General features: G+C 33.1%; 2 protein-coding genes across 4 annotated transcripts; one reads left to right on the top strand and one right to left on the bottom strand.

The window, feature by feature from the left end:
• Positions 1-1,328: 1,328 nt before the first annotated feature.
• Positions 1,329-10,796, top strand: LOC132621561 (uncharacterized). Of its 3 annotated transcripts, XM_060335884.1 has the most exons (5): positions 6,901-7,060; positions 8,435-8,515; positions 9,499-9,808; positions 9,942-10,148; positions 10,239-10,796. In XM_060335884.1, exons 3-5 carry the CDS (start codon positions 9,551-9,553, stop codon positions 10,542-10,544), a joined length of 771 nt encoding a protein of 256 aa, XP_060191867.1. In that variant the 5' UTR covers positions 6,901-7,060; positions 8,435-8,515; positions 9,499-9,550; the 3' UTR covers positions 10,545-10,796. The 3 variants fall into 3 exon arrangements, with proteins under 3 accessions (XP_060191868.1, XP_060191867.1, XP_060191866.1); XM_060335885.1 differs by lacking the exons at positions 6,901-7,060; positions 8,435-8,515 and adding an exon at positions 1,329-1,455; XM_060335883.1 differs by lacking the exon at positions 8,435-8,515.
• A 2,089-nt stretch (positions 10,797-12,885) lies between these two features.
• Positions 12,886-15,045, bottom strand: LOC132621107 (H/ACA ribonucleoprotein complex subunit 4). The gene has a single exon (XM_060335259.1). It carries the CDS (start codon positions 14,895-14,897, stop codon positions 13,107-13,109), a length of 1,791 nt encoding a protein of 596 aa, XP_060191242.1. The 5' UTR covers positions 14,898-15,045; the 3' UTR covers positions 12,886-13,106.
• Between the last annotated feature and the right edge of the window lie 92 nt (positions 15,046-15,137).

Below are 15,137 nucleotides of genomic sequence, written 5' to 3' on the forward strand. Positions count from 1 at the left end.
TATAGTACTAAATAGGTGCAATGTATTATATTGGAGTTGGAGGCCGGGCGGATTTAGTCATGGCCAGGGTGTTCACCCGAACACTCTGGGTAAAAAATTACAGTGTATATTTAGGATAAATTTTCTGTATTCATATATATATATATTAGCTTTTGAACATCCTGAACCCTGAGTGAAAATTCTGAATCCGCCACTGACTTGAAATGTATATTTATGGAAAATCCCCTTTTTTATTTTGAAACAAATAAATAACAAATATTTTATCATATGTACAACAAAAGTCCAATAAATTAATTGAAGTGCACGACAAGGTAATTTGATCACTAGCGTTAAAAAAGAATTAATTACTAGTGCGTGAAAGTGGTTAAGGGTTGAAGATTTACTATTATCTGAAACAAGATGCTACTAAAGGGTTTAGTTGATGCAAAGTCCACTGGAAAAGGACTCCGTCCATGGTTTTCTTTTGCTTCGTTTGTCGGGAAAATTTGCAAACGTGCCATTCACTTTTTGAATATTACTTTTAGTAAACATCATTTTCAAGAAATTGTAGACTTCAATACTTAACTAGTTATTACCACAAAATGCAAGATAAGACACAGGGGTTGTAAGGTTAAATACAAGTTATGTAGGACGTAATAAAAATAATACTTAATTCATTATTGTGTAAAAAATAGTTATGTAGAGATTAGTAATGTATGAATTTTTTTTATTGGACATTTAATTTAATACTAGTAATTAGTATATAATGTATAATTTATGATTTTTTTAGCAAAAAAAAAATGTTTGTTCACTATTATAAAGGATTAAGTTTTGTCATTTATTATTTTAATTCAGGTATTACTTAGTATACATATTCTTATTTCATATTCTACCTCCATAGCGTAAAATATAAATTTCCTTATTAATTAATCCGAGTATTATGTAAGAAGAAAAGCAAAGGCTAATCTCCAACATTTTGGCTATGGTGAATTTATATGAAAAACTATTTTTTCTTAAAATACCAATGTACTATATTATACTAATTTTTATATATTAATTAACTCAATTAAAAGACCAATCAAACGACATGATAGTATACTAAATTGATAGTCTAATGCACGTTTTATAAGTTGATTATTTTTATATGATAGGCAGCTATGAAAAGTTTGTGCCAACACTTTTGCGATAGACCACGGAAAAAGCAAAGAACTGATGAAAAAAATTATACAAGGTCCAAAAGGAAAAAGGGTAAACTTAAAGGGCTTTGTTGCAAATATTATTTTAAAGGTAATTATAAAACTGGCACAAAGTAGAAATGCATTTTAATTGTATCTGGGAAAGAAGCTTAATTTGGCTTTTTAAATTCATCTCTCATGAATTGAATATACATATACTGCTTCAAGAATCTTACTTTACTTGGAAAAGATAGCAATTTTGTTGAAGCCATTCTCTTTCTCATCCACTTTGAGCTTCTGGGTATGCTTTAAATCCATCTTTTGTCTCATTTCTTGTGTAAAAATTTGATCTTTTTTGTGTAAAAAATGAAGCCATAGTTTGATTTAGAAGCCTGCATTTCTTCTGATTTTGTGCATGTATGTGGTCAACTTGAAAAATGAAATGTTAGTCTTCTTGTTTGATTATCATTTGCTGCTGATTGTTTTCTTTGTTCTAAAGTTGTATTTTTTATATAATGCCTTAGCAGCTCTTTTACTTTTTTTTTTAGTGTTACCATTTTGGCTGAACCCCACTTATAGAAAAGAATGAGGAAATATATGAAGACGATCTCATTACCTTTTTTTTTTAATATTTTAATATTGACTTGTGATGTTTCAGAATTTATAATTGTAGTGGTGTGGATGAAGTGTTTTCTGCTCTTGCGTGTGGTTTATCCTAGAAAGTCGAATATACTTCATATCTAAACATAACAATGGAATACAATAGCCATGTAACTGAATAATAATCTCAGTTAATCAAAATTATTTTAGTTATTTGATTTTTGTAATTGAAAATTAAGTCATTGAAAAATAATTCTACTCAAGGTTAATTTAAAACGCATTTTAAGATTTTTTAAAATATAAATATTATAATCAGTAAACAAACATCATTTTCTTAAATCTTAATATGTATTAAACAGCTTAATCATAAGAAAACCCCACAAAAATGGCACTTCGAATTCTACATAAATCATGTTAATATTCCTTCCCGTCCATATTATATGGTGTTTTTAGTTTGGGCAAATTTTTGTTAAAAAATTTACTCACCCCTAAAAAATAAAAAATATTTTTATGAAATTATTTTTAATTTAATAGCATTTATTTAATACGATTTCTAAATTATATAAAAATACACTTATCTAAATAAATTAAATTAAGAAAAAAATTAATACTTTTTTAATTATATAACAATTGTGTAGTATTTATTTTAGAGTACATGTAGAAGCTACACAAGTAGCAAAACACATTACTTCATGTAAGCTATTAATGTAAATCCAAGACAACCTAAAAAGTGCAATAAAGATATAAAATAGTTGGGCAGTAGGCCCCACGTGAAATGATTGTCTCGAGCACGTAATGGTTACATTATCAGAGGGTAGACTTTTGTTATAATTGTCAATGTCCAAATAATAAAGCAGATGGAACAGCCTTCCTAAGCAAGCAAATGACTGAACAGCTCTATTCTGTTGTACCAAAGGTAATAGAAACTGTACAAAGGAAATTGCAGAGGTAATTTGTTCATTTTCTTAAAAAAATTGTACTGTACCAGCACGTGTCCTGATAACCCCTGACCCACTGTCTTTTTGTTTCCTAATAATTTTGCATATGACAGACGACGAACTGCCCCAAAACCCACATTTCTATATAGTAGGTGGAAAAATTGAAAGCAAACTTGAATGAGTTAGGTTTGTAAATTTTGAAAACGGAATATTACAGAAAGATATTTCGTATTTAAGTTCTCTTAAATTTCTTTTTGATTTCTGATAAAAGAGCCCCTTGTTTTATCACATGTAATGTGAAGTACGTATGATAAATTGGACTTTATTATTAACTTTAACAAACCATTTAAAAATATGAAATTCAAAACGAACTTGAAAAAAAGCTCATATATAATTTGGAAATCAAATTCGAGGCCGACGAGTTTGGTTTTCACAAGATAAACGATGTATTATGGGCAATTTGCACGATTGTCCTTATTCGGCGGTGGTCTTTATTTTTTGCCCCTCAAATTGTTTATTCTTAATTTTTGCCCTTCTTCTAAAAATCTATGGGTTTTGAATTTGAACCTTCGCTCAGTCAAATTTTTTTAAAAGAATCGCAAGGCAGAATTTACTTGCAAAACTCTACCTTAAGGGCTAAGGCAAGCAGAGCTTGTTACTTTATAACACAGAGTTTGCCTTAAAGTGCAAATTCTACTTATTAAGCAGAGTTTGCCATCATGCATAAGGCAAACCCCAAAACTCTGTCTTGTGATTTTTTTTTAAAACTTTTTTGGCTGAGCGGGGTTTGAATCCGGAACCCATGAATTTCAGGCGAAGGGAAAAAATTAAAGACCAACAATTTGAGAGGCAAAATCCGCGCAAAAAAAATGGTTATTTGATTTAACAACATAAATCCAAATTTATGCTTCGAAAATCAGTCAAATCTAAATGTGAATATATTGATCTAAATGAAAAAGAAACTTAGTTAGTAGCATTAACACTAAAAAGCACTCATTAGGGAGATGATCACTCATTAAACCACAAACAAGATAGTTGATATCAGCTTATAAAGTTGTCTTTAAATAAACAATCCAAGACAATTTTGAAAAATCAGCAAAAAGTTAAATCAACATATTTAAAAAAAAAACAGAAATAGTATAATCAATCAAAATCCAATAAAAGAATTCTAATAATCAAATTCAAATTAATCCATTTAAATCCAATTTCTAAACCAGAAATCCAAACTTTATTAACTTTCAATGAGTGGCCCAAATTACTCCATTACCTAAACCGAAAATAGAAGCCAAAATAAACTTCCTCTTTCATCTCACCTCACTAAAATGTGAAATTTCACTCCCAATAAAAAACATAACTAATTTTGGAAAACGCCAAGATATTGTGAAAGCATCAAAACAACATTTATCTTCCCTTCTTTGATTATTCTCTGACTAACTGCATCTACAAAAGTAGCTTTGAAAAGGATAAAAAAAAAAAAAAATTAATTCCTCTTATGGTTAATTAGAGGGCAGTTGGTGTAAAATGAATATGATTTTTCGATTCTTAATTAAAAATTTTGAGTTTGAATTTTAGCTATGAAAGAAATTATCTTAAAAAGCGCTTCCGTCTTAATTAAGTTTTGTGACACAAATTTAAATAAGGCGGAGTCCCAATATCAATACCAAATATTGAATAGGAAACAAAAAAGAATTAGTAGGAAGGCATATTCAAAAAATATTTTATTGTTAAATATGGGATGAGTCTATATTAATTCGACACGTAGCTGGCTCGCTGCAAATCGACACACATGGTAAAGGAATATTCCCTCTTTCTATTTTATGTAGCTCTATATTTGTTAGTCCTTTCCAATAAGATGATAATTTTCTAAATCTGCAATGTGTTTAATTTAAAATTTAGTTTATCTTTAATGATATTTTTTATAATAACATAAATATGTTTGGTTATTTAGGATTACATATTAAAAGTTTTATAATTGCAAAAAAAATATGATATAGGAGTATTTAAGATCATATAATCTAAAAGTGTTTATTTCTTTTCTACTAGGGGCCCGAATTATACAGAAATAAGAAAATTTATAGAGACAGAATAATACTACTGTTTATTTTGTTTTATTTACTTAAATCACGATATATAAAGTTATTAAATAGTCAGTACGCGTAATGATAAAAAGTACCCCCTTCATTTTAATGACATAATTTGATTCAACATAGTATTTAAGAAAGAAAAAAGAATTTCTGACTTATAATTATGGTCTAATATTTGTTTGGTCATAAACACTCATCAATAAAGATAAAATTAAAAAAAAGCTAAAATTCATATATTTTCAAATATAAAAATTGATTATTCTTTGAGATTTTTATCCTCTATATTTCTTGGTCCAAACTTATAATAAAAATTAGCCCTTATTTTCAATCACCCTATTTAGCCTAATTTGTATATAATTTGAAATACTTAGGAAAAAATATTTTCTTAATTTGTGATTATGATTTTCATTTTTTATGCTAGAAACTGTTTGAAAGTGATATTCATGTTTATCATCACATATTTAAACATTATTGAATGAGTTAAAGTGAAAAATTAAAACTTTATTGTTGGAGTTTTAATAGCTTGAATAGTCACAAATGAATTTTGTGATTTTTTTTTAGTTTTTTTTGACAAATCTGATGATTGGGGCTCTTTGGGATGTTTATCTTGAAGTTCTGGTTAACACTTGAAGGTACTCTATGAAGATTTCAGATAATTTGTAATTTTTAACCCATTTTTGTGAGTAGAAGGAGACAAAAACCCATTTTTTGTAAGTTTGATAATATTGTATAATACATTATGTATAGTAATGACTAAGATATATCCCGAATATATAAACACAGATGGTGAATAAAAAAAGGTTAGTTATGCCAAGTGTAACTAAAAATATAGTACTAAATAGGTGCAATGTATTATATTGGAGTTGGAGGCCGGGCGGATTTAGTCATGGCCAGGGTGTTCATCCGAACACTCTGAGTAAAAAATTACAGTGTATGTTTAGGATAATTTTTTTGTGTTTATGTACATATATTAACTTTTTAACATCCTGAACAAATGCAAAAGGATGGGTCAAGTGGTCTAGTTGTTTTTCCGAACACCCTGAATGAAAATTTTGAATCCGCCACTGACTTGAAGTGTATATTTATGGAAAATCCCCTTTTTTATTTTGAAACAAATAAATAACAAATATTTTATCATATGTACAACAAAAGTCCAATAAATAATTGAAGTGCACGACAAGTAAATTTGATCACTAGCGTTAAAAAGGAATTAATTACTAGTGTGTGAGAGTGGTTAAGGGTTGGAGATTTACTATATCTGAAACAAGATGCTACTAAAGGACTCCGTCCATGGTTTTCTTTTGCTTCGTTTGTCGGGAAAATTTGCAAACGTGCCATTCACTTTTTGAATATTACTTTTAGTAAACATCATTTTCAAGAAGTTGTAGACTTCAATACTTAACTAGTTATTACCACAAAATGCAAGATAAGACACAGGGGTTGTAAGGTTAAATACAAGTTATGTAGGACGTAATAAAAATAATAATTAATTCATTATTGTGTAAAAAATAGTTATGTAGAGATTAGTAATGTATGGATTTTTTTTATAGGACATTTAATTTAATACTAGTAATTAGTATATGATGTATAATTTATGATTTTTTTAGAAAAAAAAAATGTTTGTTCACTATTATAAAGGATTAAGTTTTGTCATTTATTATTTTAATTCAGGTATTACTTAGTATACATATTCTTATTTCATCTTCTACCTCCATAGCATAAAATATAAATTTCCTTATTAATTAATCTGAGTATTATGTAAGAAGAAAAGCAAAGGCTAATCTCCAACATTTTGGCTATGGTGAATTTATATGAAAACTATTTTTTCTTAAAATACCAATGTACTATATTATACTAATTTTTATATATTAATTAACTCAATTAAAAGACCAATCAAACGACATGATAGTATACTAAATTGATAGTCTAATGCACGTTTTATATTTTTATATGATAGGCAGCTATGAAAAGTTTGTGCCAACACTTTTGCGATAGACCACGGAAAAGGCAAAGAAATAATGAAAAAAAAATTATACAAGGTCCAAAAGGAAAAAGAGTACACTTAAAGGGCTTTGGTGCAAATATTATTTTAAAGGTAATTATAAAACTGGCACAAAGTAGAAAATGCATTTTAATTGTATCTGGGAAAGAAGCTTAATTTGGCTTTTAAATTCATCTCTCATGAATTGAATATACATATACTGCTGCAAGAATCTAACTTTACTTGGAAAAGATAGCAATTTTGTTGAAGCCATTCTCTTTCTCATCCATTTTGAGCTTCTGGGTATGCTTTAAATCCATCTTTTGTCTCATTTCTTGTGTAAAAATTTGATCTTTTTTGTGTAAATAATGAAGCCATAGTTTGATTTAGAAGCCTGCATTTCTTCTGATTTTGTGCATGTATGTGGTCAACTTGAAAAATGAAATGTTAGTCTTCTTCTTTGATTATTATTTGCTGCTGATTGTTTTCTTGTTCTAAAGTTTGTATTTTTTATAATGCCTTAGCAGCTCTTTTACTTTTTTTTTTAGTGTTACCATTTTGGCTGAACCCCACTTATAGAAAAGAATGAGGAAATATATGAAGACGATCTCATTACCTTTTTTTATTTTTATTTTTTTTAATATTTTAATATTGACTTGTGATGTTTCAGAATTTATAATTGAAGTGGTGTGGATGAAGTGTTTTCTGCTCTTGCGTGTGGTTTATCATTAGTCAACTATTTGACAAGTTTGTTTTGACAAGAAAGTTTTATACTTGTTTTATGTGCTAAACTGATGGTGTTATTCATCATATGATGTATCATTCCCATCCAAGGGGATTTCAATCAGCTGATCACTAGTAGTTTGGGACTGATAAGGTTAATGCAGTTCATTAGTCCTCTTAAATTTTTTTATGTTAAACTGACCTATGGTATGGAGATGTTTGGCCTGGTTTACTGAAGTGCAGGGTTTATAAGCCTGAAAAACTTTGCAGGTTTATGTCTAATAAAGGTGCAAACTTTTTGTGGGGTTAATCTGTCTTTGAATAAGTTTTAATGCCGAGTAGATGTTTAGTGGCACATCAATAGAGATGTTTAGTGTTTTATATCTTCTGAAATCACTGTCACAGCTAATGTGATTGTTATTTTAAACAAATATTTTTGAAATAGTTGTCCATGATTAGTAGTGGAAGGCATCAGATTTTGCCCCTTGGTACTTAAAAAAAACCAAGAAGTGGTAGAACAGGGGATAATCAATTATGGTATTTATAATCTGAAGTAACAGATTTTAGGATTTATTATAAGTCGTTAAGCGATTTTGCAACTTCCTGAGGTCAGAATATTATATTTTCATTAGCTTATCCTCTGGCATTTATTTTCTGGGGAATGTGAAATCTTATACGAAACCAAGGGTTGTACAGTAGCCTTCAGGTTCATGGATTCTATGCATAAGGTTACCGCTTGGATCTTGGATCAACCTACAATTGGTCGATTGGTTCCTTCTGCTCATACCATGTCTGCGCGAGCTCATTCATTTGAGTCAAGGCTACAAATTCCAGGATTGTTTCGATTTTCCTGCCCTTTTAGGAGATATTCTTGTTTTCTTGTGTGTATATATGATAATTTTCAGTCCTATGTTACCTGGATTCAGGTATTGATATATTTGGTACATGTGTCAGTAAGTATCCGTTTAGCCAATCCAAGTTAGCAAGTTTTATCTTGAAGGATCTGGATGGACTAACACCAAGTTTTCAGTCTAGGTATGTCAAAGCAATTGAAAGTCCATGTAACATAGCTTTATTTAAAAGTATAAAGTTTAGCTTGGAGACTGCCTATATGGTAGATTTCTCGGCCATCTTATTTAATGTCTTGAAATATCGCCGCTGCCACCTTGGTTCTCTTAGATATGGTTGTTATGATAAGGTTACAGGAAACATCCATCATACATGCAGAACTAAGATGATAGCTTAACCAAAGAAAAAATGCAAGATTGATGTGGCTTCCATTGTTGTTCTAAACACTTATAGGACCTCTCTCTCCTTCAAGTATTTGTTAGGTTTACTTCGCTGAGCTGTAGGCACCAGCTCCTAAAAGGCTTTCTGTTTGCGTGGAATAGAACCAACCTCTTTTAATTAACACAAGGTATTGTATCATTTCTTAAGCAAGTGATTCCGGTTATGTTGTTCTCTGGATCCAGTTACAAGGCTCCTTTCCTTTATACGTTGAAGAGTTGCTGGTTTCATACGTTGTACTTGACATGGCGTTATACTTTGATATTTGAAGAGTGATCTCAGTTTCACAGTGAATTTTCCCCTCAGAAGAGCTCTTCACAATCACCGCAATATGGAATTAGTAATATGCTTAGAGAATATAAGAATTACATCCCTTCCAATTACAATTCTTGAGCATGTGAACATCTTAATAGCAGAGGTCTCTACTTGCTCATGAAATTCATTTGAGAAAAAGTGGTGTCTATTTTGATGTTTGTTTGGGATAATGAACTCCCGTTAAGTGGATTCCTCTAGTTCTACTTTTACTGTTGTGTTCTGATCTGAGGACTACCTAAAGTCAACTTTTATCCTAATTAACATGCTTTTTCGGAAATGGACATGTTATATTGTGGAATGAAGCGTATATTTGGGGCTACCATAGTTGTAAAATTTGTAAATAGCTCTTTATCCGATAAATGCTTGTTACTGAATTACTGATGTATATGACATAATTGATGAAAATTACAATGCAGGACTGTGAAATAATAACACAAAGGAGTCGAGTTTTCTGTACAATCATTTACAATGTCTATCTTAACGAAGTTACGCTGCATCACAGTTGATGTTACCGGCACACTCATTGCTTACAAAGGAGAGCTGGGTGACTATTATTGCATGGCAGCCAAAGCTGCTGGGCAGCAATGTCCTGACTATAAACGGGTTCATGAGGGTTTTAAACTAGCCTATACAGAAATGGCAAAGAAGCATCCATGTTTTGGATTTCATGAAAAGATTCCTAACATTGTGTGGTGGAAGACTTGTGTCAGAGATTCCTTTGTTCAGGTATTGTGCATGACATTATCTTAACATATTTGCTTGTCAGTAGTTTTATAGGTAATCTCAGAAGCCATTTGTTCAATTTATAGAACAGTTATTTTGTCTCTCTACCGATATAAAGTATCCTTTCTTTTGACAGGCAGGTTATGAATATGATGAGGAGACATTTGAGAAGATATTTAGACGCATATATGCTACTTTTGGTTCTTCTGCACCTTATAGCATATTTCCTGATGCTAAACCGTTCCTCCGATGGCTCCGTGAGAGCGGCGTTACGGTTGGTCTGGTCAGCAATGCTGAGTATCGGTATCGGGATGTAATTCTTCCTGCATTAGGCTTGAATCAGGTAGATACACATGGTTCTCATTTCTATTTTCTACAATACTGAAAATCATGAAGTAGTTGTGAACCCCTTTTTGCGTGACACTAAAATCAGGGATCTGAGTGGGACTTTGGTGTATTCTCCGGTCTTGAAGGTGTAGAAAAACCGGATCCAAGGATATATGAGATTGCCTTGAAGAAAGCGGGAAATGTAGCACCTGAAGAAGTATTGCACATTGGAGATAGCTTCAGGAAAGACTACTTACCCGCGAGAAGTGTTGGGATGCATGCTTTATTGTTGGACAGGTTCAAGACTGCTGATGCTGTCAATTGGAAGAAAGATGGTGCCACTGTGCTGCCCGACTTGACCGCTACCAAAGACTGGCTTACCTCTGAGGAACTGAAATGCAGTGGCATGTGAAGCTTTGTATGAGTTCTTTGATTATTTTCTTGTCTTTAATAGTAGATTTGTATTACAAGAATGCAAAAATGAGTATGAGTTCTATGAATGTGATGATGATGGATTTGGTTTAACATGCCACATTTTGTGTTAAATCGTCCGTCTTTCTTCTTTCTTTGTGGAAAGCATTGCTACTCCACGAAAGCAATGCTAGCTTTGTTGTGGATGCAATTGAAATTTTAAGAAATGAGGTAAATTGCATACTTGCCACCACATGTGCCTCCCTTCCTTTATTACCACAGGTGATGAACTCGCTTTAGCTATTAAAAGTCTAAGGGGTTTTTGCTACTGCATAGGAGTCCCAGTCTTGATTTGTCATACCCTAAATTACATTTGTCTAGGGCTAATGCTGCAATCCTCACAGCAGTATGCATTTCGTGTTGCCTCTGCGACTATGTAAATTGGCCATTTTGGGTAAAGTTTAAAGTCAATTAGCTCGAATTATGGACCTACTGATAAAAGCTATTTGGATAAAAGCTATTTTGTCTTTATATACTTGCATTAGCACCCTCAATTTCAGTTCATATAGTTGTCAATAATCCGAGCACCTTCATGTGTGTCCCCATCCCCTTGTCTTGCTCCTAATACAATGGTTGAGGGAATGAGTTATTGTTACCTTATATTAATTGGTCATTGACAATTCTCATCTCATTAGCTAATTTTTGCGGTTGAGTTAGGTCCATTCTTTACATTTAGCTAATAATGTAAAACAGTCAAATTTTTGTAAGCAGTCTTCACCGTTTATGCTTTTCCTCTTGTTAGAACACATCCAGAATAGCAGTCCGTAGTGGAATATAAAAACAGTTGCCACTCTTCCAGACTGAGTGACAGTTTTCTTTCTGTTTCTTGGTTTGCTTTACACACAACAAAGGTCTCTGAATTATCTCCTGAGGCATACGATACAAGCACATTAGGACTTGAGAACATGTGATAGCTTTCTTAAGGTGACATGATATATTATTTCTTTAAACTCACAAGTTCTTTTAGTAAGATAAATGGTGGATTTAGAAAATAAAGCTTAGAAGGTGTAGTCTCTAACTACCCTCACAACTCTCTCTGTTTAATGAGGCTTGCATAATGCATGAGCATCCATTACCGAATAAAACAATCTTCTCCTATAATACCTTAAGTCAAAATTGGAGCAAAATTCTACGAGAACATTTATCCACATATTACAAAGTGACTATCAAAAACTTCTCTTCAACTTTTTCTTGAGAGGTCAAGAATTTCTATGAATTAAACACAAAACCAGTGGTGAAAAATAGAGAAAATAAAGCAAGTGGTCCCTTAGCTTTAGAGAGGGATAAGTCACGTGCTTCAGATATCACTTGGAACGAACAAAGTCCTCCTACTTCACAAAAACTGACGCACTTTTTGGTCCAACCCAGCTTTCATGTTGAATAGCGTGACTATGCTCCTCGTAGAAACAGACTGAAAAGCCGCCATTATCTTTTTGCCAAAATATGGACTAGAAGTTTGACAGAACAAGAACGCCTAGTTTCTTCTCTTTGCTTTTGCCAACGACATACATACACTCTTAAAACTCAGGCAACTTCCTCGTTCAGTCTCTGTTTTACATGGCCAGTCACATAGAACATTGAAATTTCACCAACAGTGTTTTCACATTATAAAAAACTCTTAAGGAACACTTTGTATATGAATAATATTGGAAGGACAAGAATAATTCTACTCATCAAGGCCTCATGAAAATTATACCAAAAGTTGCATATAAGAAAACCGTATCGGCTGTGACTATCAAAGAGCAAACTTAGTTCTAATGCTGATGATAAAAAGAATTATGCAACATAACTTTCAGATTTACAAGACTTGATTGAAGTTGAAATCCTCAATTAACCATATTTTTTATGAGAAATGGAAACAGCAAAACCAACCACAGAAAGGAAAATTGAAACCACCATACAGGCCATAACTTAACCAATGAACATTGCCCATACAGATAAATCTAATATATCATCACCAATATCTGTTTTCCTTGTCAAAATATCCAAATCTTGATCCAAAACTATTGAGTATTATGCCAAACACTCACACATTTTGAAATTTAAAGTATATTGATTCAATAAAGGATAATAGTTTAACACTCAAACAGCCCTTCTGAGATAGAAGTGCTAAACAGAGGCCAAAATCATTCTACCACCTTGAAAACATCCTGCTCCAAGAACTATATATTTTACTTGCACATCAGACAGCTTCAAACAAACGCAGTCAAGCTGCTGAATAGTTGTGATTCAGCTATTGACATCTACAGAGCAATGAAATACAAAAGCAGATCATAAGAATCTATAGATAACATCTCAAAAGTTAAGATTGAAAAAAGCCTTGTGGATTGCAATACTCAAGTCTTAATAAATAAAAAGATAAAACTAATAAGCACGTCTATGATCAGGAACTCCAGCTGAAACAAACTCCTGCCAAAACAAGTAAATAAATGACAAAATTTTGAACAACTACACGACATGCATTTTAACATACATAGGAGGACGGGGGCCAAGACCTTCACATCTAATCCTCTTGTGCGTCTTTATTCTTCTTTTTCTTCTTCTCCTTCTTCTTGCTGCTTTTACTTCCTTCATCACCACTTCCAACAGCAACATCACCATTCTCTGATTCTTTATCTTTCTTCTTCTTCTTTTTCTTTTTCTCAGACTTATCCTCATCTGACAATGCAGCATCAGTACTCTCTTTGTCCTTTTTCTTTTCCTTTTTCACCGACTCTACATCAGGGGTTGCAGCTTCATCAGCTTCTTTCTTCTTTTTCTTCTTCTTTTCTTTCTTCTCTTCAGTTCCCAGCGCTTCCTCGACTATCTCTACCTTTGGTTTCTTCAAAGCACTGGGTACAGGGGATACATCCATGTCATCCAATTTTCGCTTGTTACCCTCCTCCTCCTCATCTTCCTTATGTTTCTTCTTCTTTTTCTTCTCAACCTCACCATCAGCAGCCACTGCATCAGATTCGGGTTTCGCACTAGCAGCAGCATGACCAGCAACCATAGCGTCCCCACCTGTGGGTAAAACAACATTTCTCATCCACTCAGACGGAGTTTTCTCATTTGGCTTCCCATGTTTATCCAACTTCCCTTCAGCAACCAACTTTTTCTTCATCGAAGCCCTTGGCCCTAAACCCCATTTCCTAGGATAAGTATCCCTATCCATCACAACTCTCTTAATCTTCGCAACCACACCATGATCACAAGTAGCCATAACAGCAGTAGTCATTTCCGCAATCCCCAACGCGATAGCCTCCCCTTTAGTAGTCATCAGCACAACCTCCTCTCCAACCTCAACATCATTCTCAAACCTCAAAAGCCCGGGAATCATCAACTTGGCACCGTAACAAATAGCATTAACCGCGGAATCCTTAACGACCAACCTCTTATAACTAGTCAAAACAACCTCCAATGGCATAATCACCCTCCTCAAATAAGTCTCATCCCTATAGTTATCATACATCCATTGTGCATCCATCACATCATGCATAGTAACCATATTATTCTTCTCACCCAAAATCCCAGACCTAACCCTCCTCAACTCCTGCATATGTCCACCGACACCCAACAACAAACCAAGATGAACGCATAGCGTCCTAACATAAGTCCCCGCCTCACACGATATCCAAAAAACAACCAAATGCCTATCAGCATCATACTCAAGCAACTTACTCTCATAAATTGTCCTAATCCTAAGTTGTCTTTTGACAGCAGAAATCAAAGGTGGTCTTTGAAAAACAGCACCAGTAAGTGCTTCAAGTGCTCTAGCAACCTTAGCAACATCAGGTACATCAGAATGCAACCTAGCAACACAAACATATTCTTTACCAGCACCCTGTTGGGATTTAACCAAACGGGTAGCTCTATCAATACAAACAATCAAATTACCAGTAACTTTAGGATCCAAAGTACCACTATGACCCGTTTTTTCAACCCGAAGTATCCTTTTAATCCAAGCAACAACTTCATGTGATGATGGGTTAGCAGGTTTATCAAGATTAAGAATACCATACCTTATATATTCAGCAAGTGGACGTTTCAATGGCGAAAAACCAGATGGGAGTGGAGTGTAATGACCTGTACGGACATTAAGACGATCATAGTTTTTCAAGAGAATAGGCCATTGTGAAGTGTCAATGGTGGGTGTGTAGCTTTGGGGTTTAATGAGATAATCATCAGTATTATCTTGATTTGGTTCTTTCTTGGTTGGGGTGGAAAGTGTTGTTTGGGTTTCCAGGTCGTCATTTTTGGTTGATTTGGATTTCTTTTTCTTCTTCTCTGAGCGAGAGAGCTCAACGTCAGTCATGGCTGCTTTGGGGAGGGAGGGGGGAAGTGAATAGGGTTTAAGGTTGCTCTGTCTAGGGTTTTAACAGAAATGAGAATACTATTTATATAGATAGGGTGGTGTGATGGAAGAGAAGCTACAAGAATATAGTAACAGGGTTTAGGGTTTTGGGATATTTGGTTTGGTGGTGAAATGTGAGTAGTGTAGAGGAATTAATTGGGCCTATTTGGATTTAGCTAATGGGCCACATGTGGTTGATAT

Source organism: Lycium barbarum, chromosome 12, assembly GCF_019175385.1.
Source record: "Lycium barbarum isolate Lr01 chromosome 12, ASM1917538v2, whole genome shotgun sequence".
Lineage (NCBI taxonomy): Eukaryota > Viridiplantae > Streptophyta > Magnoliopsida > Solanales > Solanaceae > Lycium > Lycium barbarum.